Genomic DNA, 25,278 nt, shown 5'->3' on the forward strand with positions numbered 1-25,278 from the left:
CAAAAAGTACTTAATTAACAAATAGCTATTACTTTTGTAATTTATAGGAAAAACGAAAGCAGTGTACTAAATTTATCTCTTGCCACTCCTATTGCATAAGCCAAATGGCAAAATTCATCACAAAAACACACTTTATCCGTCACACATCAATGATTTCAACCCGTGTGTTGCATGGGCAGGCTTTCATACACCTTTAAAACAATAGAAATTACATAATTAGGAAAATATATATATAACAGATATATTTTTGTATAAAAATTATTATTAAAACAAATTTGTTTATATTTTGTGATATTCTAAGAAATTTGGTAAATTTAAAAATTTATCTGTAATACAAATTAAATGTTGTGTAAAAGGTTCAAAATGGCGGCCCCCACAGAAAGAAAAAGAAGCGAGTCTTCCCGGGGTTTTCAAGGATTTACGCTTTAAATTAACAGGAATTAGAACACGTATCCTATATTGTTTAATGAAATAATTAAATTAATAATAAAGGCTAGTTGATCATTTAATATTGTGATGTAATTTAGTCCTAACCTAGGCATATAGTATAGGCCTAGGGCCAGGCCTAGCCTAACTAGCCTAGGCTAGCATGGCCCTACATAGATACCTAGCTAGTGCCTACTTAGTATAGTAGGCTACTAGGTCACGTCTAGTACTATAGTATAGATTAGACTTCTTAGGGCCTGTTCGTAGGGGTTGAAAATACCAGCTTATTCCCGATTTCCGTTCGCGTGACCCAATTAACTTTTGCCTCAGGCTACAAAAAATTCGAGGCAAAATGTTCACCAAATTTGCAGGTTATTTCAGCGATAATCCAATTATACTCGGCCTTAGAGGATAATAAATCTCCGATAGAGGCAATGTGTCAAATTTTGACAAATGTTCGCTGCCTATATGCCCGTCATTTCTCCTACAAAGTTCTTCCATACACGCTTCGAGAGCGATCGTCAGCTGGTGCTGTCCTTGTTGGTGTAGACCGCTTAGTAGGCCTAGCTGGTCGGTGGTGTTTCGTGTAACATTGGGCTCAAATTCTTCGTCAAGGAGTAAAATAATGGTCGTCAGGAGAAGGCATATTTCGGCAGGATTATCGGCGTTAAGAGGCATAAGGTTTGTCGCAAGGATAAGCAGTGTAAAAGGTAGCAAGTAATTGTTATTGTAAAGAAAGATCGCGAGTAAAAAATATACAACACGAAACTAGCGTGCGAAAATGGGGTCGTAGGCTGTAAAGACAACTGACCTTAAAACGTAATTTCCGGTTTGTGATTCGTCGATTAAGCATTTAAGCGGTTAAATATTTCAAGTACGAACAACGCTCAATTTATAACCCGAGGCATGGGTGAAATTAAGCGCTTATTTTAACCACCGTATGAACACGACCTTAGAGGCTAGCTAGTCCGGCGCTACTGCAGTTTCGCACCACATCGTTATATCTTCGATTTCTCATCTAAATTTTCATTTTTCACACTCACAACATAATAATTATGGAAACTAATGTACTTTCGCACTTAAAATTGAGAAGATAAAATTAAAAGAAACAATAATAGGCCTATATCATAATATGGCACTAACATTTGGTGTTGCTTGCTTTTTTCATTTGAATTTCAGTCACAAACACTGCATATTCCTAATTGAAATACTTGATTTCTTACAGATGTTCGTAATGCAGCAGCTATGTATACCGAGGCACATCATTTCTAATATGAAGTTTTCAACGCTTAGATTATCAAAAAACCATATGAAAAAACAATGCAGTTATAAGACAAGATCATGTGTTTTATCTCATCAACTCTTAAATGGGTCATTCATTAGATGTTGCAATAGTGATGCCACAAATCCAACTAACAAATCACAAATGAGGGTACAAAAACTAAGAAGAAAACAAGACAGACTAGAAAAAATAATATCCAGTCAAGAAACAGTAAGAGAAAACAATAACTAAGACATAATGCTGTCTTGTCTTTGGTAACATTTTGAAACTTATGGTGTAAGCTTTTTTTTTTTCTTTTTTTTGTTGCTTGCTCTCTTTTCATTTTATCAAACTTTCACTCACTTTTGGCTCATTTAAAAAAATTAATTTTATATTTCATTTATTTATAAAATTGCTTTAATCATCTTTCTATGCTTCTGTATATAAATGTTTAATTATTATTATTAAACAGGAATTCCTAAAAAATAAATTTAGTGATATTAGTTATATTTTTATTATAGAATTCATCAGTATCACCAAAGTGGAATGAAAAAGAAGTGATAAGATATGAAATACCATATAAGCCAGGTGATAAAAAAGGTAAATTTATAAATGAATCAATTTGCTGTGACCAAAAAAAGTATATATATAATGATAAAAGTGATGGTAGTCTTATATAGAACGCCTAATACAATTTTTCCGTTTGAGCATTGAGATTGTTCTTAACGAAAAACCTTGCGTTGTCAACGTTTTCTATGTTGAGCACAAATTTACAATTCGAATACAAAAAGTACTCAACGAATCTTTATGTTAACAATGAAAGTTCCCATTCGAATACGACAAATGTTTCTAAGCGCAAAAATGATCCATAAAACATCCTAAGATAACAACAACAAACTAGACATGAAACTCGTCACTTTGACGAGTTAGTTATCCGCTCGACAAACGCCACGTGCACGTCATACGTTAGAATATTGCACACAGAAAAATATTAAGGCATTATGACCTGAACTGAAGAATATGATATGTTGTTATTTCTGAATTCTGTTATTTTTTTGTCATATAGTATACACAGTACAATCTGTATACATATCACAAACAGTGTAAAATAGGTGAAATTACGGGACCCGTATTTTATTGTAATTTTTAACATCTTGACGGTTTCAAAATGAAATGCAAAAGTAGAAATTTCTGAATGAAATTATCTCAGCAACAACATATTAACGTGTAGAAGAAATTTGAATATGTGAAATATTGATGCGCGCTCTTTTAAATGTAATGAAATATAATGCAAAAGATGAAAATACGACTTTTTTTATTTAACTGGCCATATGATGACGTCACAACATTCGATTGGCACAATTTACACATGATTTTGTATCTACAATACAATAGCTTCCTGAAAACGTTTTAATCGTGATTATCACATTTTATTCTTACGAGGTATAACAGATTAAAATTTACTGTAAAGATGAAATTAATGACCAACGTAATTTAAATTTTTAGGCATGATGACGTTAAAAAAATTAAAAAAATTTTTATTCATGCAAAAGATAGTTGATTGACCTAGAATATATTAAAATCGGGGTGAAAATGGACAACGAATAAGTGGAGATGCGCTCTATTAAATGTGATGAGCTATGACGAAAGAGACAAAAATCATATATTTTATATTCGCGTGGCCATACGACGACGTCACAGTGTCCGGTTAGCCATATTAATGCATGATCCGATATTTACAACTCATCAACTTCCAGAATATGTAATTAAAAAAAAGTTCTCCATGTAGTTTAGAATCTATGACTGTTTAAAAATAGACATAATTTTGACGAATTTTTTAACTTTTTCTCCAAAAACGCGTGCAAATTATCTAATTCGACGTGCTCGTATGACGTAATTTTAAGTCGAAATTGTTTAAAATTTGGTAACATTACTAGAAAAGGCTGAAAAAACATAAATCACGCGAAAAAAATATGTTTTTAACGCTACATGTGCACCGCGTGCGTGAAAATTTTCGCGCGCGTGGGAATTTTTGACATGCTCAAAATGACATGAAACGCATAGAAAGTTGATTAGAAGTTGATTTTTCGCACTCTAAAATTTTAAACGCGCGTGCGCGCGTAACTTTTTGTGAAACATGCTATTTTTAATCCATAGAAAGTTTGCGCTTGATATGACTTAAATTTTCACAAAGTGTCAAAACAAAATTATGTTTGGTTTTTAGTCTATGATCAATCATTGAAATTCATAAAATCGCGCGTAAGTCACGTTGCGCAACTCTGACGTCATTCAAAAATAGGAGGTGCACAAGTTCACGTAAATGTCGATATGTTGACAAAGTTACGATATGTTCTGTTTACACGTTTTAACGAAACGCGACGCACAAAAATGACAGAAGGAAAGAAGAACTAGACATGAAACTCGTCACTTTGACGAGTTAGTTATCCGCACCACGACAAACGCCACGTGCACGTCATACGTTGGAATATTGCACACAGATAAAGATTATGGCATTATGACAAGAACTGAAGAATATGATATGCTGTTAGTGCTGAATTCTGTCAATTTTGTGTCATATAGTATATACATGCAAACACTACAGTAAAATCTGTATACATATTACATACAGTGTAGAATAGGTGAAATTACGGGACCCGCCATTTATTCCAATTTTTAACATGGCGACGGTATCAAAATGAAACACTTAGATAGCAATTTCAGAAGGAAATTATCTTAGGAACAACATATTAACGTGTAGAAGAAATTTGAATACGTAAAATATAGATGCGCACCCTTTTAAATGTGATGAACTATTACGCAAAATATGAAAATACAACTTTTTTTATTCAACTGGCCATATGGTGACGTCACAACATCCGATTGGCAAAATGTTTACATGAATTCATATCTACAATCCAATAGCTTCCAGAAAACGTTTTAATCGTGATTATCACATTTTATTTTTACGAGCTATTACAGAATAAAATTTACTGTAAAGATGAAATTAATGACCCACGTAATTGAAATTTTTAGGCATGATGACGTCATAAAAATTAAAATATTTTTAACTCATGCGAAAGATAGTTGATTGACCTAGACAATATCAAAATCGGGGTGAAAATGGAAAACGGATAAGCGTGATGCGGTCCATTGAATCTGATAAGCAATAACGAAAGAGACAAAAATCCTATTTTTTACATTCGTGTGGCCATACGATGACGTCATAACATCCGAGAGGTAAAAATTGTGCATGAATTTATATCTACAATTTATCTTCTTGCATAATAAGTTTAAACAAATTGAGGTCACCTTTGATCCTGAAGAGCTATAATAGATTCAAAATAGGCATTATTTTGACAATATTTTATAACTTTTTCAACTAAAACGCGCGCAAATGGTCTCAATCAACGTGTTCATATGACGTCATTTTAATTTGAAATGATGTCAATCTTTTTTAAAATTACTAAGAAAGGCTGTGAAATCATAATTCAAGAGAAAAACACATGTTTTCATGCTCCGTGCGCACCTTACGCGTAAATTTTTTCGCGCGCGTGGGAATTTTTGACATGCTCAAAATGTCATGATCAGCGTAGAAAGTTGATTAGAAATTAATTTTGCGCATTTTGAAATTTTAAATGCGCGTGCGCGCGTAACTTCTTGTAAAACATGCCATTTTTAATCCATAGAAAATTTGCACTTGATATGACTTAAATTTTCACAAAGTGTCAAAACAAAATTACGCTTGGTTTTTAATCTATGGTCAATCATAAAAAATCATAAAATCGCGCATAAGTCACGTTGCGCAACTCTGACGTCATTCAAAAATAGGAGGTGCACAACTTCACGTATATGCCCATATGTTGACAAAGTTATGAAATGTTATGTTTACAAGTTTTTGAGATACGTGAGACACAAAAATGGGGGAGAAAGAAATAAGAAAAAAAAAAAAAAGTAACAGGACGATTACAAGGAGTTATCCGCTACTAAGCGGATAACTAATAATACAGAAAAGAAAAAAAAATATGATGAAACAGGACGATTACAAGGAGTTATCCGCTACTAAGCGGATAACTAAAAAGAAAGGTAGAAGAACCATTTACACCGCTCTGTTCTCCAGTTCCTCTATTACTCTCCTTTATTATTGAGACATAAGAAAATTACATAGCTCATCAGATACAAATATACAAAAAAATAAAGTCTAATTAATATTTATAGTGTTTGGTATTTATTTCAGTTATACTGCAAACTTTTGCCTATAGATAACCATCATAAGACAAAACTAAATAACATGGGACATGAAATAATGAATTGTTAAAATTGTTTATAACAAAAATACATTCTTTTTACAGACACATCTCAACCCCTTCCCCAGAGACACAGTCCATCCTATGTTGAAGCTGTATGGTATGAGTGGTGGCAGGAAATGGGATTTTTTAAACCTAATCAAAAGGTATTTTAATGGTTTTAAGTAAAAAAACAGTGAAAGATGTTCAAGAAAACTTGAGAAACTTAAGTGTCATGCCATCACCCAAACATATGGAAAATATCCCAGGGTTCAAACTAATGTACTGCGGTAAACACCAATTCTCTTGGCCTTCTCATCGCTTTCTATCATAGATTTTTTTTAATACAATTACTACAGTTTGAGCAGCTAAACTTAGTTATACAGTCAACTCTCCCAATATCGGACACCTTTGAGATGGCCAAATATGTCTCGTTTTCTGGAAAGTCTGGTATTCAGAATGTGTTTTGAATGGTAAAAATGAATTTGGGACCTTTTGGACTTCGAGAAAAGTCTTGTTTGGGGAGAGTTTCCAGTTTTCAGAGTTGACTGTATTTGTAAATAATAGTAACTCAATTCAACTCAATCCAATTCAAACAATTATTAACTCATAATATTGTCTCATAATATAAAAGTCTGAGTACAATAAATTTGCCTATTTTATTCTATTACATAGTCTGAACATAAAAGCAAGCCGTTTGTTATGTGTTTACCTCCTCCTAACGTCACTGGCAATCTTCATCTTGGACACGCACTGACAGTAGCCATAGAAGATAGTATAGTAAGATGGTAGGTAAAATGACAAACATTAAAATACAAAGTATCAGTGGTATTGGTAGTCTATACCATTTATGAAGAGGGGTGTTCTACTTTTTAATTTGTATTTCGCTTTTCATGGAGAATAGACTATAGTTGGTTTATCCAGGTTTGCTAGGTACAAAATAGAAGTAATTATTTGAATTCCTTATATTTTATGATAAACAAGCAAATTAAATTACATTTATAATCTGTTTATATTAGGAATCGAATGTGTGGCAGAGAAACACTATGGTTGCCAGGTTGTGATCACGCCAGTATCGCAACTCAGGTTGTTGTTGAGAAACAGTTATTGTCAAATACTGGTCAAACTCGACATGACCTAGGTCGCGAGAAATTTATAAATGAAGTCTGGAAATGGAAAGAACAGTGAGTTATTATTTTTAATCACAACTTGTGGATGATATCTCAATTTCTTAATTACAAGACTAAAATTCACTATAAATACTTTATATTATTCATTAGTTTTATTTCACTGTAAATAATAATAATAAGCATTTTTTTCTTATACAGAAAAGGAGATGAAATATATAAGCAGCTAAAACGACTTGGAGCTTCTTTAGATTGGACGAGAGAAAGATTTACAATGGATAAGGTGCAAATGCTAAATAATTTGTCAAATAAAAAATAAAATGAATATACAAATACAGCACCATTTAAGAGAACATTAGATACAATGTTACAGCCCAATGCCGGTTGTTTTGGTTCAATATGCTTTATAAACATAAACAACTTTTAATGCTGGTTTAGTATTATAAATGAACTTAGACATTTCCTGTGAATAAAATTAAGCACAGTTTCTTTGAAACTTTTGACTAGTTGTGGTTGAGATAAAATATCACAAAGATGCATTACAAATGAATTGTACATACGATATCTACTTTAGTGCAATAGAATCCCTTGTTGCGGACAACCCTATTCAGAGGACACCCCTAATTTCATGTAGAACAATGAGGTGCAATATATGTTTTAACACTGCAGCCACACTCTTTTAAGAGGGACACTTTTTTGGGTCCCGAAGTTGTCTACTGTGTTTGTATCTATACGCATACATGCAGCATGTTTTCTCATTTTCAGATTTATTCACGAGCTGTTACTGAAGCGTTTGTTCGACTTCATGAAGACGGTACAATTTACCGTAGCAACAGCCTTGTTAACTGGTCATGTTCTTTGAAGTCTGCAATTTCAGACATTGAAGTGAGTACTAAAACACAGATAGATGAGCTACTGTTTAGAGATTATTATGAATAAAAATAAGTAAATTCATCTCCTTCAAAATTTGTTTAATGCAAGTGTTCTTGTTATGTAAAACTCGCCCAACGCTTCGTACGTTGTCAACACATTTTCTCAAAGTAATGTGAACTATGTTATTGCTGATAACGGCCTTGGTGAATTCACCTGATTTTCTGTGACTTGCACCCTCAATTATTATGAATATTGATTCTTTCCAAATGCATGATAACACTGCACTTAAGGCTGTAATTCTTGGAACTAATAAAGTGCATAATTTGAAAAAAATAAATGTTGATTTAATTTGACTACTGTACGCAATATTTGGAAATCTTTTTAGACACAGCAATTGGCAATATATTGTGATTTTTTAACTACAGGTTGACCAAGTGCCTATAAATGGTAGAAGCCTATTGTCTGTTCCAGGTTATGAAGATAAAGTATTATTTGGTTGTCTTGAGGAATTTGCCTACCCTTTAGAAACCTCTGGTAAGAAGAATAAGCATGCATAGACTCAGTGAAACAGTAATAACAGTTTATTTATTTATTAACATTTGGCAAATAGCTCAAAAGAAACCATGGCCAATAGCTCAACACAGAAGTGGGTACCTCTTGATAGGAATGTAATTGATTCCGTCCATATCAATCAGACTGTTCAAATGTGTATACACAGCACTAAAACCCTGTCTACACTATCAAACTAGTTTGACAAAAAATGTGTGTGCCCAAATATGGTAGTGATATGCCCAAATATGACATCATCATGTCCATATATGGTCACATCACATTTTTTTCACATGATAAAGTTTGATAGTGTAGACAGAGCTTACGATGTACAGATATAAAGGAATAGAGCTTTTATTTAGTTTATTTATAGAACATAAATTAGTTCATCTTTGTAGCAGGGGAGATTTTTGTTGTATAGATCTTCAACTTATTATAGTATGTTGAGAAACACGTCACTAAAGGAATAGTGTTTTATTTTCACTGATAACTCTTACTACTTTAAGTAATAATTTTCGTGGCAGGTGAGATTGTAGTTGCGACAACAAGAATTGAGACAATGCTTGGTGACACAGCCATTGCTGTCAATCCAGATGATCCAAGATATGTGCATCTCATAGGGGGTGCTGTAATACATCCATTTACAGGAGAGAGACTTCCGATTATTGGTGATATATCAGTCGATAAAGAGTTTGGGACCGGTAAGAAAATACTGTTCTATAAAATGTACTTACTGTATACAGTACAACCTAGTAATTGGACACTTCTCTCTGAAATGAACAAGGAAAATATTTTTTTTAACATAAAGCCCTATGAAGGGAATACTTTGTGGTACCAGATGTCCTTTTAATAAGGATTCTACAGTATGTAAAAAACAGTAACTTATTGATGGAATGATGTTTTTATCTTATGCTATGTTACACTACTCTACACTAAGCTAAAACCTAGCAGATCGAACAAAGGATTGTTATCGTAAAGACAAATGCAGCCTATTACTTCAAGTTTAGCCATATAGTCAAATGGCCGAGCGGTTAAGGCAGGGCGCCGTCTACTGTATCTAAAGAGCCAACAACATCGGCAAGGGTTCGAGGTCGATTCGCTCATAGTTCTGATGGTGGAACAAGTCTTCTCAGATGAGAACTATAAACCGTAGGTCCAGTGTACACAGTTATAACCTGTGTACACTTCAAAGAACCCAGTTCATTATTCGAGAAGAGTAGGGGGTTACCCCGCTGAACTGGCTCACAAAATTACCACCTATGTGATAGGACAGTGATTAATTTACTATTGGTAATCCTTGGCCACATTGCCTAAAGACATAAAATAAAATAAATAAATAAATACAGTTGATAGATTTCTTTTAACTGTGAATTGTGTATTTCAACTCGCAGTATGATCTATGAAAGCTTAGCAGCTCAACATACCTCAACAAGTGCAAACTGAGCTGATTACAATCATAGAACTCATTTGTTTACAGGTGCTGTTAAGATTACACCTGGCCATGATTACAATGATTATGAAATTGGGCAGAAACATGACCTTCCAACAATAACAGTCATCAATGAAGATGGCAACATGGCTGACACTGCTGCTCAATTTCAGGTACATAAAAATATTTTGCTAACCTTATAAAGGCCAATTTACACCGATGAGCGGTAACGGTATGTGGAAAATCTATCTATCCTGAGTGGAAACTGCCTGTCTGCTCCGAGTTCTGTGTAAATGGTCATAAGGAATAACATAGATTTTATATTTTTATTACCGTTACCGCTTGTCTGCGGAAATTGGCCGTAACACATAGTTTCTAGGCACAATTTCTGTACAGTACTCTAACTAACTTTACCGTCCATTATAGTATAAATTTAAACAGTCGTTTATTACTTTTTGTTGGGTTTAGGGAATGAAAAGATTTCATGCTAGGGTAGCAGTTTTGGAAGCCCTCAAGGAGAGAAACTTGTACAGAGGCAGTAAAGATAACCCAATGGTGGTCCCAGTATGCAGGTAAGCCTAGAGAATACTATTACTGCTATGATGTTATAACATACAAATAATTAATGTTTATGTGTTCAATAAGAATAATAAAACTAGACATGAAACTCGTCACTTTGACGAGTTAGTTATCCGCACGACAGATGCCACGTGCACGTCATACGTTAAAAACTATAATAAGAGGTGGTCCTGTATTTTCGCCTTGTATTATAATTATACAGTACACTGTGTATAAAAGGAGACATTAATTCTACATGATACAGAGGGTGGCAAACAACAATTTGCTCACATCAGAGACTATGCTGGTGTACATTGTACTACTGTATATTATATGACATATTAACTGAATTATGGGACCTGCCTTTAATTCAAATATTTAACATGATGACGTCATAAAAAAAACAACACAACGATAGCAATTTCTGAAGAAAATTATCTTAGCAACAACATATTAACGTGTAGAAGAAATTTGAATACGTAAAATGTTGGTGCGCGCACATTTAAATGTGATGAACTATTACGCAAAATATGAAAATACGACTTTTTTTATTCAACTGGCAATATGATGACGTCACAACATCCGATTGGCAAAATGTTTACATGAATTCGTATCTACAATCCTATAGCTTCCAGAAAACGTTTTAATCGTGATTATCACATTTTATTCTTACGAGCTATTACAGATTAAAATTTACTGTAAAGTTGAAATTAATGACCCACGTAATTAAAATTTTTAGGCATGATGACGTTATAAAAATTTAAATATTTTTATCTCATGCTAAAGAAAGTTGATTGACCTAGACAATATATAAATATAGGAGAAAAAGGAATACAGATAAGCGTGATGCGCTCCATTGAATGTGATGAGCAATAACGAAACAGACAAAAATCCTATATTTTACATTCGTGTGGCCATACGATTACGTCACAATGTTTTTTTAGCCTTATCGATGCATGATCCGATATCTGCAACTCATCAACTTCTAGATTTTGTAATAAAAATAAACGGTTCACGGTTTACTTTAGAAACTATGACTGTTTAAAAAAAGACATTATTTTGATGATTTTTTAAGCTTTTTCATAAAAAACGCGCACAAATTGTCTAATTCAACGTGTTCGTATGGCGTTATTTAAACTGGAAAAGTTCTAAATTGTTTTCAAAATTACTAGGAAAGGCTTGAAAAATATAATTCAAGAGAAAAAAATATGTTTTTATCGCTACGTGCGCACCGCGTGCTTAAAAAATTGCGCGCCCGTGGGAATTTTTGACATGCTCAAAGTGACATGAAACGTGTAAAAAGTTGATTAGAAATTAATTTTGCGCATTTTGAAATTTTAAATGCGCGTGCGCGCGTAACTTCTTGTGAAACATGCCATTTTTAATCCGTAGAAAGTTTGCCCCTGATATGACTTAAATTTTGTCAAAGTGTCAATACTAAATGACTTTTGGTTTTTAATCTATGATCAATCATTGAAATTCATAAAATCGCGCGTAAGTCACGTTGCGCAACTATGACGTCATTCAAAAATAGGAGGTGCACAACTTCACGTAAATGCCCATATGTTGTCAAAGTTATGAAATGTTATGTTTACACATTTTAGAGAAACGCGACTCACAAAAAGGAAGGAAGGAAAGAAGAACTAGACATGTAACTCGTCACTTTGACGAGTTAGTTATCCGCACGACAAACGCCACGTGCACGTCATACGTTGGAATATTCCACACAGAAAAAGATTATGGCATTATGACCTGAACTGATGAATATGATATGTTGTTAGTGCTGAATTCTGTCAATTTTGTGTCATATAGTATATAGTACTTGAAACAGTATAATCTGTATACATATTACATACAGTGTAAAATAGGTGAAATTACGGGACCCCCGTTTATTCCTATTTTTAACATGGCGACGGTATCAAAATGAAACACTAAGATAGCAATTTCGGAAGGATATTATCTCAGTAATAACATATTAACATGTAGAAGAAATTAGAATACGTAAAATATAGATGCGCGCTCTTTTAAATGTGATGAACTATGACGCAAAAGATGAAAATACGACTTTTTTTATTCAACTGGCCATATGATGACGTCACAACGTCGGATTGGAAAAATGTTGACATGAATTCGTATTTACAATACAATAGCTTCCAGAAAACGTTTTAATCATGATTACCGCTTTTTATTCTGACGAGCTATAACAGATTGAAAGTTACTGTATAGATGAAAATAAGTGACCCACGTTATTTACATTTTTAGACATGATGACGTCAAAAAAATTAAAATATTTTTAACCCATGCGAAAGGTAGTTGATTGACCTAGAAAATATCAAAATCTGGGTTAAAATGAAAAAAGGGTAAGTGGAGATGCGCTCTATTAAATGTGATGCTCTATGACGAAAGATACAAAAATCCTATATTTTATATTCGCATGGCCATACGATGACGTCAAAATGTCCTGTTAGCAATATTGATGCATGATACGATATCTACAACTCATCATCTTCCAGAATACGTAATAAAAATAACTTTTACCGTTTAGTTTAGAAACTAAGACTGTTTTAAAAAAGGTATAATTTTGACAAATTTTAAGGAATTTTTGAACTTTTTCATCAAAAACGTACGTAAATTATCCAATTCGACGTGCTCGTATGACGTTAATTTTAAGTCAAAATTGTTTAAAAGTTGGTAAAAGTACTTGAAAAGGCTGGAAAAACATAAATCACGAGAAAAAAATTGTTTTCAACGCTACGTGCGCACAGCGCGCGTAAAAATATGCATTCGTGTGGGAATTTTTGACATGCTCAAAATGACATAAAACGCGTAGAAAGTTGATTAGAAATTGATTTTTCGCATTTTGAAATTTTAAACGCGCGTGCGCGCGTAACTTCGTGTGAAACATGCCATTTTTTTTCCACAGTCAGTTAGCGCAAGATATAACTTAAAGTTTTTCTAAGTTTCAAATTAAAATGTTATATGGTTTTCGATCTATGTTAAATACGCGAAATTCATAAAAACGCGCGTAAGTCACGTTGCGCAACTCTGACGTCATTCACAATAGCAGGTGCACAACTTCACGTGAATGCCCAAATGTTGACAAAGTTATAAAATGTTATGTATACACGTTTTTGAGTTACGCGTGACACAAAAATGACAGAAAGAAAGAAGAATACAGAAAAAAAAAAGATGATGAAACAGGACAGTTACAAGGAGTTATCCGCTGAATGCGGATAACTAATAATACAGAAAACTAGATTTGAACTCGTCACTTTGACGAGTTCGGGTTATCCGCGCAAACGCAACATGCACATACTTTAAACTATATGAACTTCGACAATTATTATACCATCCTATGACATGAATTAAGAATGTTTACAGTGCTGAATTGTACCTATTTTGTAGCATACAGCATATTACAGTGTTTACAGAATACACTGTATGTTATATACAGTGTAGAATAGACGAAATTACGAGACCCATCTTTTAAATCCAATTATTAACACGATGACGTCATCAAATTGGCATATAAAGATAACAATTTTAGAAGATAATTATCTAAATAATTACATTAATACAAATTTTAAGAATTTTGGGCACGTGAAAGTGAGATGCGCTCTCCTTTAAACGCAATGAACTTTTACGCAAGAGATGAAAATATGACTTTTTGAATTTAACTGGCCATATGATGACATCACAACATCTGATTGGCAAAATATTCACATGAATTCGTATCTACAATCCAATAGCTTCCAGAAAACGTTTTAATCATGATTATCACTTATAATTCTGACGAGCTATAACCGATTGAAATTTACTGTAAAGATAAAAATAAGTGACCCACATTATTTACATTTTTAGACATGATGACGTCATAAAAATTAAAATATTTTTAACTCATGCGAAAGATAGTTGATTGACCTAGACAGTATTAAATATATGAGGAAATGGAATACGTATAAGCGATATGCGCTCTATTTAATGTAATGAGCAATAACGAAACAGTCAAAAATCCAATATTTTACATTCGTGTGGCCATACGATGACGTCATAACATCCGAGGGATAAAGATTCTGCATGAATTCATATCTACAACATATCTGCTTACATATTAAATTAAAAAAATTGGGGGTAACGGTTGATCCTGAGGAGCTATAATAGATTCAAAGTAGGCATAATTTTGACATTATTTTGTAACTTTTTCAACTAAAATGCGCGCAAATTGTCTAAATCAACGTGTTCGTATGACGTCATTTTAATTTGAAATGATGTCAATCTTTTTTAAAATGACTAGGAAAGGCTGGAAAATCATAATTCAAGAGAAAAAACATGATTTTCATGCTCCGTGCGCACCATACGCGTAAATTTGTTTGCGCGCGCGGGAATTTTTGACATGCTCAAAATGTCATGATCAGCGTAGAAAGTTGATTAGAAATTAATTTTGCGCATTTTGAAACTTTAAATGCGCGTGCGCGCTTAACTTCTTGTGAAACATGTCATTTTTAATCCATAGAAAGTTTGCCCTTGATATGACTTAAATTTTCACTAAGTGTCAAAACAAAATGACTTTTGGTTTATAATCTATGAACAATCATTGAAATTCATAAAATCGCGCGTAAGTCACGTTGCGCAACTCTGACGTCATTCAAAATATGGAGGTGCACAACTTCAGGTAAATGTCCATATGATGAAAAAGTTATATATATGATATAGTAACAAGCAATAGAGATATGCTGGTCACAAAAATCCGGGAAAGAAAGAAGAATAACAAACTAGACATAAAACTCGTCACTTTGACGAGTTAGTTATCCGCACGACAAACGCCACGTGCACGTCATACGTTGGAATATTGCACACGGAAAAAGATTATGGCATTGTGACCTGAACTGAAGAATATGATATGTTTTTATTGCTGAATTCTGTTATTTTGTGTCATATAGTATACACAGTATAATCTGTATACATATCACATACAGTGTAGAATAGGTGAAATTACGGGACCCGCTATTTATTCAAATTTTTAACATATTGACGGTTTCAAAATGAAACGCGAATGTAGCAATTTCGGAAGGAAATTATCTCAGCAACAACATATTAACGTGTAGAAGAAATTTGAACACGTGAAATATTGATGCGCGCTCTTTTAAATGTAATGAACTATGACGCAAAAGATGAAAATACGACTTTTTTTATTTAACTGGCCATATGATGACGTCACAACATCCGATTGGCAAAATGTTTACATGATTTCGTATCTACAATCCAATAGTATCCAGAAAACATTTTAATCGTGATTATCCCATTTTGTTCTTACGAGCGATAACAGATTAAAATTTACTGTAAAGATGAAATTAATGACCCAAGTAATTAACATTTTTAGGCATGATGACGTTACAAATATTAAAATATTTTTAACTCATACGAAAGGTAGTTGATTGACCTAGACCATATTAAAATCTCGGAGAAAATGGAATACGGATAAGCGTGATGCGCTCCATTGAATGTGATGAGCAATAACGAAAGAGACAAAAATCCTATATTTTATATTCGCGTGGCCATACGATGACGTCAAAATGTCCTGTTAGCCATATTAATGTATGATTTGATATCTACAACTCATCAACTTCCAGAATATGTAATAAAAATAACTTTCACCGTTTAGTTTAGAAACTACGACTGTTTAAAAAAAGGCATAATTTTGACGATTTTTTTAGCTTTTTGATCAAATACGCGCGCAAATTATTCAATTCGACGTGCTCGTAATGACGTAATTTTAAGTCGAAATTGTTTAAAAGTTGGTAAAATTACTAGAAAAGGCTGGAAAAACATAAATCACGCGAAAAAAGTATGTTTTTAAAGCTACGTGCCCCCCTCGCGCGTAAAAATTTACGCACGTGTGGGAATTTTTGACATACTCAAAATGACAAGAAATGCGTAGAAAGTTGATTAGAAATTGATTTTTCGCATTTTAAAATTTTAAATGCGCGTGCGCGCGTAACTTTGTGTGAAACATGCCATTTTTAATCCACAGAAAGTTGACTCTTGATATGAATTAAATTTTCACCAAGTCTCAATACAAAATGACTTTCGGTTTTTAATCTATGATCAATCATTTAAATTCATAAAATTGCGCGCAAGTCACGTTGCGCAACTCTGACGTTTTTCAAAAATAGGAGGTGCACAACTTCACGTAAATATCTATATGTTGACAAAGTTATGATATGTTCTGTTCACACATTTTAGAGAAACAGGGCTCACAAAAAAAGGAAGAAAGACAGAAGAATAATACAGAAAAAGAAAAAAAAGATCCCATACAATAACAAGGAGTTATCCGCACACTGCCATGTGCGGATAACTAAGAAGATGAAAAAAAAAGATATTTACAATCACATGGGTTATCCTGCAACTAAGTTGCGGATAACCAAAAAATGTTGATCTCATACAATAACAAGGAGTTATCCGCTTGGTATACCAAGCGGATAACTAAAAAAACTTTTTCACAAACATTAGAATTACAAAGCAGTGATTGTTTAATATGAAAGGTTTTTGTAAGCTTAGTAAGTTAAAAATTTTTAGGACTAAGCATACCCTCATCAAGCACCTTGATGATACTGTTCATACCTTTTTAACCAGTTCTTTTCTAAAATATAATACCTCTATGGTTTCTTACATTATAACTATGAAGCTGGAATGTTATTATTTTGATCTTATAACAGAGCACTTCCTAATAATTGTATAAGGTATATTATTTTTAACATTTCATGTTTTAGTCGTTCAAAGGACATTATTGAACCACTGATAAAACCTCAATGGTTTGTAAACTGCACTGAAATGGCCGCTGCTGCTGTAAAAGCAGTTGAAGATGGAGATTTGGAGATCATCCCTGATATGCATATAAAAACATGGAACCAGTGGTTAAAGAACAGCAGGTGAGCTAAGATGATCCCTCTGTCAAGTCTCTGGATCTCCATAATAAAATCAAAGCACTTTGACATTACATTCAATTGTTTTTCAAATACTTTTCATCACCAGATCATTATCATCATAATCAATGTCATTATATCATCACCCAGCATCATTGTCAACATTTATCACAATCATCAAACAGGGAGATGTCAATGATTAGTTGTCGACGTCATTGTTATAATTATTATAACCACAAAACTCTTTGTCATGATTTTAACAATTTCATAAATTTTAACAGGGATTGGTGTTTATCTCGTCAACTATGGTGGGGTCATCGTATCCCAGCATACTTTGTAACAATTGACGATGATGGATATCCAGTAGGGAAGGTACGTTATTTCACAGAAAACATAGGTGTATGGCAAAGCAATCATAGCATACATACTGAATGCAAACTGAATCACATGACTAGGGTTTTTGATCTCTAGGTCTATTTGACCTCCAAGACAGTAGGATTGTTTTTGTGGCTCTGTGTCTTGGCATTAAAACTAGACACATCTGAAATCTATGGATAGAAAAAAATTCTTACACTTTGAAATAACTAGGATTTGAACCTTGATTGTTGACATGAAAATTTAACCTTATTCATTAATAGCATGCTGAATGCTGTATGATTATAATATTAATAAAATAATCATGCTTCTTGATAGGACATTGATTCAAAATATTGGGTGAGCGCTCACACTGAGGAGGCGGCTAGAAAAAAAGCAGCTGAACGGTTTAGTGTACCATCAAGCAAGATTAAATTAAGACAAGGTACAAAAACAAATAACTCTTTCCACGTTATTTAAAATTTGGAAGTTATAAATTTTGTATATTTAATCCTTTTTTAAGATTTAATTTATTGGTACAGTAGTTTGTTTGATTAACATCCAATTCAATAAATGTCTTTTTAAGATGATGATGTCTTGGATACGTGGTTCTCATCTGGTATATTTCCATTTGCCATTCATGGATGGCCTGATGAGGTAAGATATAATTTAAGAAGAGTTTGTGATATTGAGCTATTTCAAGTTTGTTTATTTCTGAAAATGTACCTTGTATTAAGTGAAATCAAATTGAATTGTAGAAATGTAGAAAAAAACATTGAAATAAAGGCCAAAGAACGAAAATCTAAAGATTGGATTAAAAAAAAAAGTTTAATTTCATGCGCAACTAATAGCGAGTAACTCGCCAATTACAGGATGGATAAACTATTTAATAATTTATCATGCTTATAAACTAAGTCTTATTTGAGGCTTAAGGAGTGGAGTTGAAAGAGTTGTGAGTTAAAACCCTGGCACTAAGTCAAGATTGAACTTTGGACCTTTTGGATTGGAAGGCATCACAAGAAAAAAAGACACAATTAACTGAAAGTGGAGAGATGGTGTAGTAGCATAGAACAAATTTAGATTCTAGATATGTTGCTAGGAATGCAGATTCAATGACACCAGAGTTGATAAACATTATTGCATTATTTATTTGCTAGACTCCTGACCTGTCACAGTATTATCCTTCTACTGTGCTAGAAACAGGCTATGATATAATGTTTTTCTGGGTTGCAAGAATGGTGATGCTGGGACAGAGGCTAACAGGAGAACTTCCATTTAAACAGGTAATTGTGAAAAATCAAAGGTTAGATTATCTTCAATTTAAACAAACATCATCTTCAAATAAGGAATAGCCAACAAACCAGTGAGTTCCTATACTTCTGAAAAAACCATAAACAATAAAACACTTTAATAACAAAACCAATTTCTCTAAGAACATGAAAATAATTACTCAATTTTTAAAGCTATTATCTATAATAATATTTTATACATTTTACAAATTAATTAAAAAGAACTATTTATTTTGTCATTTTCTTCAGGTATACCTCCATTCAATGGTAAAAGATTCTCATGGACGCAAAATGAGCAAATCGCTTGGTAACGTCATTGACCCTATTGACGTTATAGAGGGTGTATCACTTGATGCTATGCAAGACCGGCTAAAAAACAGCAACTTGAAACATGACAACAAAGAATTGAAAGCTGCTCTGAAAGGTCAAAGGGCAAACTTTCCAAATGGCATTCCAGAATGTGGAACTGATGGTCTTAGATTTGCCCTTTGCACTTACAATACTCAAGGTACTATGTATACTGAAATGTTCTTTATTTTAAGGGCCTGAGGAAAAATGTTTTTTATGTACAAATTCTTTTCCCCTGCTTGATAATTCAAAGGAAGAGTGGAGTGGTAGCTTAGTGGTTAAGATGCTTGCCTACCGATCTCAGGGTCCTGGGTTCACATCCTGTCAAATCACTGTGGTTATCCTTGTAATAAATCTAAATTGAATGAATGAATAATTCATATAAAACAATATAACTTATTTATATTATTACAAGAATCACACATATATTTCTGTGGTCATTTATTTGGGCAAATGCACTCTTATGATTTAGAAAGTGCAAATAGTGTATTACTATCTGTTTGTTGTACATTTTACTGACAAATTTTAATGACATTTTTAAAAATGATGGGTAGCTGACTCAGCTTAAGCTGGCCCCATACAGCATTTTTTCATCTTTAAAAAAAAAATTGTATTGATTTTATGCTGGTCAAATAAATAACAAAACAAAACGGTTTTGTTTTTTAAGGTGTGGATTTAAACTTGGATGTTCTGAAGCTTGTGGAGTACAGACATTTTTGTAACAAGATTTGGAATGCTGTCAAGTTTGGTTACACTCACTTTGGAAGTGATTTTAAGCTGATGAGTAAAGAAGATGTATGTTACATTTATTTAATTTTTATATAATTGGATTCAATACAAACGTTTTGTAATTGTGCAATTCTCAATTTATTGAATTTATTTTTCTCTGTATATTGCCTCCAGGTTATGCAAAACAGCAGAGCTATCGACTGCTGGATCCTTTCTAAGCTCAGCCTTACAGCGGAAATTTGTAATTCAGGTTTTCATGATTACAACCTGAAAGTCGTGACATCAGCAATACGTCACTTTTGGCACAAATGTCTGTGTGATGTGTACCTGGTATGAGATACTATATATGTATATCAATTAGATTAAACACAAAAGTGTTCAATTGATATTAAGTTTAGTAATATCAATAAATATATACAGTAATACTAATTAAAACATTTTATTGCACTAGAAACTGTTTAATGAAGGAGATAACAATATCAGCTGCTAGTTTCTGAGATGCCTAATATAACAAATCCATGAGTGAATAAGGCCAAGGTGCCTGGTTTTTGAAGAATTACCTACAATCTTTTCTTTTTATTATACAAAGGAGACCATCAAGCCATCATTATATAATGATGAATCAGTCTCTGGTAATGTTTCACGCTCTGTACTGTTCATGTGTATTGAGGCAGGCCTGAGGTTTCTAAGCCCCTTCATGCCTTACCTTACAGAAGAGCTGTATCAGAGATTACCCGGCCTACAACATGTTCCTAGCATTTGTATTGCACAATACCCAACTACTGAAGAAGTAAGTTATTTTTTAATTATGCATATATAAAGTTACAAAAGTTATTTAAATCCATCCCCGACATTTAATTTAAAGGAGATTGATTTATTATCATCATGTTTGTTGTTTTTTTGTCAAATATTTATACTGGGTGACCTCTTCAGTCAAAGACTGCTTTCTCAGAGAGCCCATGATCATCTCTCATTAGCTCTATTGTCATTTTTATTACCGCTACACCATTATAATAATTTCTGTCATCTCAAAAATTATGTGATACAAAATATTCAAATGACTTTGATGAATAATCATTTATTCTAATGTTTTTTGTTGAATATTCATAGTTTCCATATAAGGATGCAATCCTAGAGAATAATACAGATTTGATGTTGGATGTTGCTAGTGGGATTCGATCACTTAAAAAACAATATGAGGTTACCCAAGTAAATGGTATGGCTTTTGATGCCTTTTTTAAAATAGATTTTCAATATTTTGTTAATTCAAAGATCGGTTTCTGGATGTATTTTAAATAATAAAATTTAGAAATTGTTGGAAACAATTGTTTGTCTATAGTAGTTCTTTAGGTAGTAAAATGTATATTCTTTTTTCTCCTTTTTATAGCTTTTGTTGTGTGTTCAACCAATGACATTTACTCTATACTGTGCAGTTATCAAGATGATATAAAAACATTAACCAAAGCAGCTTCAGTAGAGCTTCTATCTAATGGCATTACTCCCACTGGTTGTGCAGTTTCTACTATATCACCTTCATGTACTGTTGCTGTGCAACTTGAGGTAGGTTCAGTAGAGCTTCTATCTAATGGCATTACTCCCACTGGTTGTGCAGTTTCTACCATATCACTTTCATGTACGGTTGCTGTGCAACTTGAGGTAGGTTCAGTAGAGCTTCTATGTAATGGCATTACCCCCACTGGTTGTGCAGTTTCTACCATATCACTTTCATGTACTGTTGCTGTGCAACTTGAGGTAGGTTCAGTAGAACTTATATCTAATGGCATTACCCCCACTGGTTAAGTTACTACCGTATATCAACTTTATGTACTGTTGCTGTTAAACTTGAGGTAGGTTCAGTAGAGCTTTTATCTAATGGCAATACCCCCACTGGATGTTCAGATACTACCAGAATCATCATCTTATGTACTCTTGCTGTGCAACTTTGAAGTTGGTTCAGTAGAGCTTCTAACTAATGACATTACCTCCACTGGATGTGTAGTTACTAGCATAATTATCATGTTATAATGCTGTGCAACTTGAGTTAGTTCAATAGACCTGCTATTTAATGCCCTTTGCTTATTATTATTTGTGTTTTTATTAGGTTATATGCATTAATGCATATAACCTCTTGATTCTGTCAGGATCTTTATTTATTTATTTATTTATTCTTTCCTTAGCACTATTTTGTCCGTGAATTATCTTGGCATCAGTTTCATCTAGCTAAGTCAATTTTTCAGAGTATATTCCTTATGGCCAGGAATCGATGTGGTTATGTTTTCACGGTGCGCAATCAATCATTACGCAGTCTACGCGCGATTTAACGAAATCACGTTTGTAATCATATCTTCACAAGCATGAATCACAATTAAACAAAATTTGGTACTCATAAATTTCAGGTCATATTTTATCATATGGCAATACAATTACGTGCCTAGCGCATATAACGCTTGCGTACGCGCGCTTAAAATGTTCAAAATTGTCAAAATTTATTTTCGATGAAATTAGAGTACGTTTCAGGCAATTTTAGGCGTTTAAAAAATTGCCATGAGTGCGCAGATTTTTGCACGCGCACTGCGCGTTAAACGTTAATGCGCACTCTTTTTGCCCGATTTCTGTTTTACAGTCTTTCTTTAATAATATCATATTTGATTGACTTTTCAACTCGAAATTGCGTTATACGAGCACGTCAAAAGTGACTGGTTACGCACGTATAAGTTAACAAAATGGTGAAAATATGCTAAATTTTTAAATTAATATATATCGTCAGAATGCAGGGAAACACCTATTTTTTATTTCATTTTCTTGAAGTGTATGTATCATATGTATGATTTATTATCAAATTAAGAGAACAAAAGTTGATTAAGTCTTCATTAATTGCATATTAAATTTAAAAAAAATAATTTCGACAATCAAACAAATTATGACAACTTCTTAAGAAGTTCATATATTAAAGTTAAAAGTATATAGTTTGACAGTGCATACTTTTTTTACATTTTTAAAGATGTCATCATAGTAAAAAATTATAATTCATTGCGGTATGTAATAATCTATTTGCACCAAAGTGGTTACTGCATAGTAAATACACGGAGGAATTTTTCTACAACTTTTAGTCAGTTGTGTATGGCTCGATGGTCTGTGCTCGTGTCTATGGCATTCAAGGTACCGAGATCGAGTCTCACCTTGGGAAACGAATTACAAATTTTTTTTTATTATCCGTATTGTTTGTTCAAATTTATTTCTTAGTGTACAGATTATACACATGATTTATAATGAAATCTAGATAAAAAGTAACTTATGTCTTTATTATTATGTAACAACAAATGTGGTTTATGACATTATACGCATATGGATCTTTGATCGGATTGTGATACCGGCTATGGTGTTCGCGTTAGCAAGGTCCTATCATATATTATAAATAATTAAAGATTCTGAGAAAATCAATCAATCAATATATCTTTTAAAAATCAATTATCTTTATTTAAATCAATGCATATAACCTATAATTCGTCATAGTGACGAATTAAATCTAGTTACAGTACCTTTGTTATTTTTCTGTAATTTACAGGGAGTGGTAGACATGCCACATTTATTAAATAAATTTAAATTGCAAGAAACTAAACTGAAATCTCAAATTTCAAAGCTGAAAAAAACTAAAGAAATACCACATTACAACGAGAAAGTTCCAAGTGTAAGTCAACAACAAACCACCAACAAGGTATTATTTCATGAATTTACAGTAACTTTTTGAAATTACAGAATGTAAAAACTTAACTTAAGTTGTTTTTATAGGCATAGAAATTTGATACTGTACAAACAAATAGGTGAAAACATAATATACTGTATTATCTCTAATGCCCAACATTTGTTAATGTTGTATTGTAATATTAGGCAATCCAGGACACCTGCTATTTTTCAAGTTATTTGAACAGCACCTTGTGCCTACAATAAAATGAAATATCTTGGGGTAAATATCAGTTGATGCAGCAGTGAATTCGCTGTTGTATATGAATTCTATTAGCTGTGCACATCAAACAATGCAAAACACATCATCTTACTGTACTGCCTACTATGATGTGGATATTTTCTTATTTAACTCCACTTTACTGTTGAGACCATCAGTTAGTCAAATGTTTTATTGCTGGCTTACATGGACTGGATACACATGTAAATTGACTGGGCACTCATTGCAAAATGAAAAATAATTAAGAGGGTTGTTTTACAAATTCAATTTCAAAAAGTGTGGCTTTTGTAGTAATCATATTTTTATTTATTTTTTAGATTCGACAACTTGTGCAAGAGTTACAAAATATTGAAAAATTGATTGACACTTTAGGCAAAACCAAAACATTGAAATTGAAATCAAATTCCTGATGTTTGTGGACTTTGACAGAAACTTTCTCACAAATGTCTTCTATTCACCTGAAGTTAGTTGAATTAAAGGGCACAATCTTAACTTCACATGGCTTCACAATTTTTTGGTTCAATACAGGAAATATTTAGTAAACACAAATTCCTATTTATTTGAGTACAATGGTATTGTCAATGACGTAGGTTCAGTGCCCTTTTCATATTTCCCCTTCAAAGTCATCTATTCTTCTTGATTCTTGCAATTCATACTGTATTGAAAACAGGAACAATAGTGTAAAACTATTTTAGTATTCAAAGGAATTAAAGGACACAATCTTAACTTCACATGGCTTCAAAGTTTTTTAGTTCAATATGGAAAATATTTAGTTGCTACAATAGATGTTTGTTGAAGCCGCTAAGACTCTTATATCAACAAGTTGTTATTAGGTTTGCATAGTGTAAAGACAATTTTCTGGAAATCTTCCAGGATTTTTTGTTCCGAGATGTCCCGAGTTGTTGCTGTGCGCGCATGTATTTCCCTGATATTAAACCGACCAATCATAGTAATCAAATAGCACACAACTATGCTTTCCTTCCGAGATTTCTCACGGTTTGCGATGCGTGTATGAAAACGTTGAAAACAAATTTATACAGATGTGAAAAGGGATAGTCTCAGAAATAAATCAAATCAACTTGTGTTATAAGTTGTAACAATTTATGCAGATGTGAAAAGGGTATGGTCTCAATGTCAAAGATTCTTTTGAAATAATAATGTATAATAA

At 32.9% G+C, this 25,278-nt stretch overlaps 2 protein-coding genes across 3 annotated transcripts in view; one reads left to right on the top strand and one right to left on the bottom strand.

The window, feature by feature from the left end:
- Window positions 1–25,278, bottom strand: part of LOC140047297 (valine--tRNA ligase-like) — a 62,334-nt gene that overhangs the window by 32,503 nt on the left and 4,553 nt on the right. The window contains exon 2 of one of the 2 annotated variants that reach the window (XM_072092227.1): window positions 9,254–9,289. The exons of the other annotated variant lie outside the window; for it this stretch is intronic. The gene's annotated coding sequence lies outside the window, so the exon portion shown is untranslated. The remainder of the gene's footprint in view (window positions 1–9,253; window positions 9,290–25,278) is intronic. 2 annotated transcript variants of the gene reach the window in all.
- On the top strand, window positions 61–25,278 carry LOC140047296 (valine--tRNA ligase-like). The gene is made up of 25 exons (XM_072092226.1): window positions 61–492; window positions 1,652–1,918; window positions 2,209–2,287; window positions 6,037–6,137; window positions 6,646–6,758; window positions 6,990–7,154; window positions 7,299–7,380; window positions 7,863–7,982; window positions 8,396–8,504; window positions 9,044–9,220; window positions 9,997–10,121; window positions 10,417–10,520; window positions 17,277–17,435; window positions 17,711–17,801; window positions 18,123–18,228; window positions 18,370–18,440; window positions 18,941–19,066; window positions 19,322–19,580; window positions 20,088–20,215; window positions 20,324–20,479; window positions 20,739–20,939; window positions 21,260–21,365; window positions 21,537–21,709; window positions 23,715–23,864; window positions 24,428–25,278. The coding sequence occupies exons 2-25, from the start codon at window positions 1,652–1,654 to the stop codon at window positions 24,518–24,520; spliced, it is 3,261 nt and encodes a 1,086-aa protein (XP_071948327.1). The 5' UTR covers window positions 61–492; the 3' UTR covers window positions 24,521–25,278.

This window comes from Antedon mediterranea, chromosome 4 (assembly GCF_964355755.1).
Source record: "Antedon mediterranea chromosome 4, ecAntMedi1.1, whole genome shotgun sequence".
Lineage (NCBI taxonomy): Eukaryota > Metazoa > Echinodermata > Crinoidea > Comatulida > Antedonidae > Antedon > Antedon mediterranea.

Bases quoted from the DNA above. Each gene is read 5' to 3' on its own strand.
- LOC140047296 (XM_072092226.1), top strand. From the start codon at position 1,652: ATGTTCGTAATGCAGCAGCTATGTATACCGAGGCACATCATTTCTAAT. The intron at 7,381-7,862 runs GTGCAAATGCTA...TCTCATTTTCAG, and splicing joins AAAGATTTACAATGGATAAG to ATTTATTCACGAGCTGTTAC. The intron at 10,122-10,416 runs GTACATAAAAAT...TGTTGGGTTTAG, and splicing joins ACACTGCTGCTCAATTTCAG to GGAATGAAAAGATTTCATGC.